At 32.4% G+C, this 4,505-nt stretch overlaps 1 protein-coding gene across 1 annotated transcript; it reads right to left on the minus strand.

Moving 5' to 3' along the window:
- Nucleotides 1-432: 432 nt before the first annotated feature.
- LOC139873595 (serine/threonine protein phosphatase 2A 57 kDa regulatory subunit B' theta isoform-like) lies at nucleotides 433-4,267 on the minus strand. The gene is made up of 2 exons (XM_071861532.1): nucleotides 2,486-4,267; nucleotides 433-907 (listed from the first exon to the last, which is right to left on the minus strand). The coding sequence occupies exons 1-2, from the start codon at nucleotides 3,671-3,673 to the stop codon at nucleotides 578-580; spliced, it is 1,518 nt and encodes a 505-aa protein (XP_071717633.1). The 5' UTR covers nucleotides 3,674-4,267; the 3' UTR covers nucleotides 433-577.
- Nucleotides 4,268-4,505: the final 238 nt, after the last annotated feature.

Genomic DNA, 4,505 nt, shown 5'->3' on the forward strand with positions numbered 1-4,505 from the left:
GTAGTCTATAAATTCATTGAGTAGCATACATATAGATTTCGAGTAGTCTATAAATGCATTGAGTAGCATACAAATATAAAATAATAAATTTGGGTAGCCTTAGTATAATCGAAAAAAAAAAAAAAAAACAAAAACAAAAACAAAAACAAACTAATATGCATTCATAGATTATGTGAACAAACAGACATTTGCTTGAGATTGAAAGTCCAATTGACTATTTTAACACGTACCTTGCATTTAAAGTCATCATCAATCTACCTCTGTTTTAATAACTTCATGCCACACCAACATATATACTGTATATAGTAGGAGTGATTCTGTTAACTAGACTATCTTGGTCATGGTTTTTGCTTGTACTTTGTACGTACTATAATAATTTTTAGAAAAATAAAAAATAAAAAAAAATGAAACATTATCATATATGGCCTACAAATCCATTGCTTCAGCTTTGGAGTAATATACTAAATGTAACAGATTGTCATCCTACAAGATCAACAACAACCAAGAATTTACATAAACTTGTACATTTCCCAAATTAGGAATACAAAGCTAGAATTTTTAACAATTTATGAGACTTTTAATTAACAAGAACAGCTTCATTACTCGAAGCTTTATTCGCAGTGATTTCTTCTAATCGTTTCCATGTGAATTCGCGTCTACTATTCATCTTTTCTTCCTTAGCTTCTTCTTCTTGAAAATTGAGTAAACTCTCATTGAACAATTCGGGATCAAGGTCAAAGAAGATTTTTCGAACATTTAAAGTCAAACTATGCACGGCTTGATTCCAATGGTAACGTCCGTTTCTTTCAAGTGCAGGAAAGATTATTGGTAATATTACCTTGCGGTTTTGTCTGATCAAATTCTCAATGTGATCATTGTTCCAAAAGAAAAGAACTCTTTCGGCCACCTAAAAAAAGGTAGAATATGATGTAATCAATTTAACTACACTTAAAAAACATACACCGTTATATATCTCTATAATCTTTGACGATAGAATCATTATAAAATCTACATCTCTTTATCGTTACAAGTCTATGATCTTCAACGGTAACAGAGCATCTATTTGTCAATATTTTAAAGTTCTATCTTATGCAACTTTAACGTTTGAAGTTTTACATAAAACTCATCATTACGCCATGTAAACGTAACAAGCCTAAATGATATAAATTGTATTTTTAAGATATTTTCATCTTTTGAGGTCCATAATTATACAGTGTGGAAATGTAGCGCTCATCACATTTTCGGAAGATGGGACCCGTAAAGTAAGGATCAAGGATACAAACAAAAATTTACACCAATTTCCTTTGTCCCATTCCTAGGACTAAACTTGGAATGTGCAGATAGATTTTAAAAGCTAACCCTAGTTCTCGGTATTCCTTCTAACTCCTAATAAAGTATGTGTCTCGCAGCTTAAATCGATGTTATACGTATTAAAAGGAATATAAGAACTAACTATACAAGTACAAGGAACCAACTTCAAAATTTCTTGGAATCTTACATTCTTACATACGTCAACGGAATAACCAAACATGATGATCAGTATTGCAGAACTCGGACATCCTCGGCAAAAAAAAAAGTCTCTCGATTACTCGGTCCAATTACTCGGATTATTCGGTCAAACTTGGTCAAACTAGGTCAAAACTCGGGATTACCCGGTCAAACCCGGCCAAAACACGGGAGTACGAAAAACGATCAGAATCGGTCAAATCCAAGTCAATATCGGTCAAAGTCAAACTTGATTGACATCCGAGTACTCCCCGAGAAGCCAAGTACTCCCTAAAAATTCCCGACTAAGTACTCCCGAGTAGTGATTTTTTTGCAACCTTGGTGAGAATAATATAATAACAACCCTTCAACATAAATTATATAAAAGCATTGATCTTTATTCTAAGAGAAACTAAAATGATTTGATTAAAGTGACATGACAATCATATTTGTTTTTGTTAATTATTATCTAGTTTTTGCTTTGTTGTTAAATCAATACAAGACTCTGGAGGCTTTTTGCGCAATTAACATTTTCATTTCGTAAGCAACTAAGCATTTTATTTATGGGTCTCATTTACTTCCTATATAAAACAAATAAAAATGGACCCACAGAATGAAGTAATGAACATTGAAAACAATGACATCGGCAAATAGATTGCGGACCCACTTCGATCTGACCTAATGTTAGTTATCTCTATTCTACCTAACGTTCGTAAGTGGTTACCATAATAACACATTCGTTTCTTCTCACACTCAATTAAAATGGAAATCAATTAACTGACCATTGAGTTGAACATTATGTGTACCCTATCTGATTTCTAGATCATATTATTTTGCTTTCCTATATCACAACTTACAACATTTACATAATATAACTCGTAAGCAAAGCAGAAAACCATGTGATATGATGATATTACGGAAAGGTTAACATGTAATCAATTGATCAATAAGTGCCTATTTGAAAATAGGATACTCACAAGTCAAAAGAACAATAAATTACCTGAAAATGCAAACTGTTCAAGCAACGAGCAATTTGTTTAAATAACGGCACCATACACCGATGAAATTCAGCTTGTTGTGTTGCTTCAAGAACCTCCTCAAGCTCACCTAAAAACATGATTTCTTTCGAACTATTTGTAACCGGCCAATACTTCAACAAACCCTTAATAACCATATCAGCCAATTTACAATCTTTTTCAACAAACTGAGTAATACAATACGACAACTGCTGATGATACATTCCTAAACATTTCGGTTTATGCAACGGAATCAAAGCCCTAGAAAGAAACAATTTATGTTCTTCCTTTAAAGGCAACGCAAACCCGTTAACAATACTTCCTAAAATCTCCAAAAGTTCAGCAATACCGTTATGTTTTTCAGTCTCGAGAACAAATCTGTAAAAGATATTGTTAATAGATTTCCTAATAAACGGTCGATGAACCATAAATTTACCATAAACTCTATGAAGAATCGTCTTTAGATACTCGCGTTCTCTTGGATCTTCAGAATCAAACATATCTAATAACTTGAGAACAAAATAATGATCAATGAACTTTTTTGAAATCTTTGCATCGGCTTCTGGTGATGCAATAAATCTAAGTAAAAGCTCATAAACGATTTGTAAATGAGGCCACGATGGATCCATTAACGGTTCTTCTTCTTCTAAATCGTAAGATTCCAAGATTTTGATATCGCGAGGTTGTGGGGTGAGTTCTCTAAACAGATTTGCAGATACCATTTTCACAAATTCTTGCATAACTAGTTCTGTGAACTTAACATTATTAGAAGCCACAAAATCGACTAATTCTAATAAAGTTTGTCGCTTTATCTCTTTTTCTTTGAGATTTTTTGTTGGGTCAGTGAAATCAAATACTACAGAACACATGGTTACTTTCTTTATGAACAAATTCTGTTTTTCACTGCTAGGAACATCTCTAAAAGTCGGTAAAGATTCATAAGATACACTTACAGGTCCGGCATTTCGAAAATTCTTTTCGTTCAGATTCGATCGAGTATTTAATGGGGCTGAAATGTCAGAATTCACAACCTTTCTTGAATTCCCACTTGCAAAATCACTTCTTTTTGAACTGGAAGAAGTTAAATTAGGGTTCTGGGTACCTGAAGAATCTTGATTTTTGGAAGATTTCGACTGTTTCCTGGAAACCTTGCTGAGTATTTGCTTAATCATTTCTTGAATTTTAAAACCCAGTCAAAGTATTGTAAAAACCCCTAAAATTCCAACACCAATTCTAAACCAAATCATAAAAAATCTACAAACCCATCATCAATAAAAAGAAACTGTTATATTAAAAGAAATAAAGTAAACCCCTTTTACAATTCTATAATAAAACACACCAAAAAGAACTCTGAACTATACGTCAGAAATCCACTAATCTGAATCAAACTCAAAGAAACAACCCCAAACACTATCAATGCCCCTTTTTTCAAAATTTCCCACATAAGCATGTTTTTTCACTTTTGTACATGGATCAAAACCCTAAGTGGGAAAGATTGTTGCTTTTGAAATAAATACAAAAAACCCACTAGAAAATTTGCAATCTTGGGACTTGAAACTAAAGATAGTGCAAAAATCTTTCAAAAAAACTGAATTCTTTTAATATACAAAAAACAATAGTAGCTTTTTATCACCTGTAAGCTGGACAGATGGATATAAAGTAAGCTCACTACACCACAAGAATCCTGCTTTACTTTAATTCACACTTCCTTTTAGCAAACCTTTGAAAGGGAATAACTAAAAGGCAAAAGAAAAATGGAATCAATGTTAGAAACTTAGATAACGAGAACAATATTGTAAGAAAAATATAAATATAAATGGAATTTTAAAAGAAATGAATTTATTTAGGGTGTGTTTGGGTGACGAGCTTGTTGGAGCTTATGAGAGCTTATAGGAGCTTGAACTTATGATTTTAATAAGCTTCAAGTCATAAGCTTCGTTTGGTAGAGAAAAAAAGTAGAACTTATGAAAATCATAAGCTCTGAAAAAATAAGCTACCTTTGGT

Source organism: Rutidosis leptorrhynchoides, chromosome 10, assembly GCF_046630445.1.
Source record: "Rutidosis leptorrhynchoides isolate AG116_Rl617_1_P2 chromosome 10, CSIRO_AGI_Rlap_v1, whole genome shotgun sequence".
Lineage (NCBI taxonomy): Eukaryota > Viridiplantae > Streptophyta > Magnoliopsida > Asterales > Asteraceae > Rutidosis > Rutidosis leptorrhynchoides.

Excerpts from the sequence above, each read along its gene's own strand:
- LOC139873595 (XM_071861532.1), bottom strand. The coding sequence starts at position 3,673 with ATGATTAAGCAAATACTCAGCAAGGTTTCCAGGAAACAGTCGAAATCT. Across the intron at positions 908-2,485 it reads TGAACAGTTTGCATTTTCAG|GTGGCCGAAAGAGTTCTTTT; the intron begins GTAATTTATTGT and ends ACCTTTTTTTAG.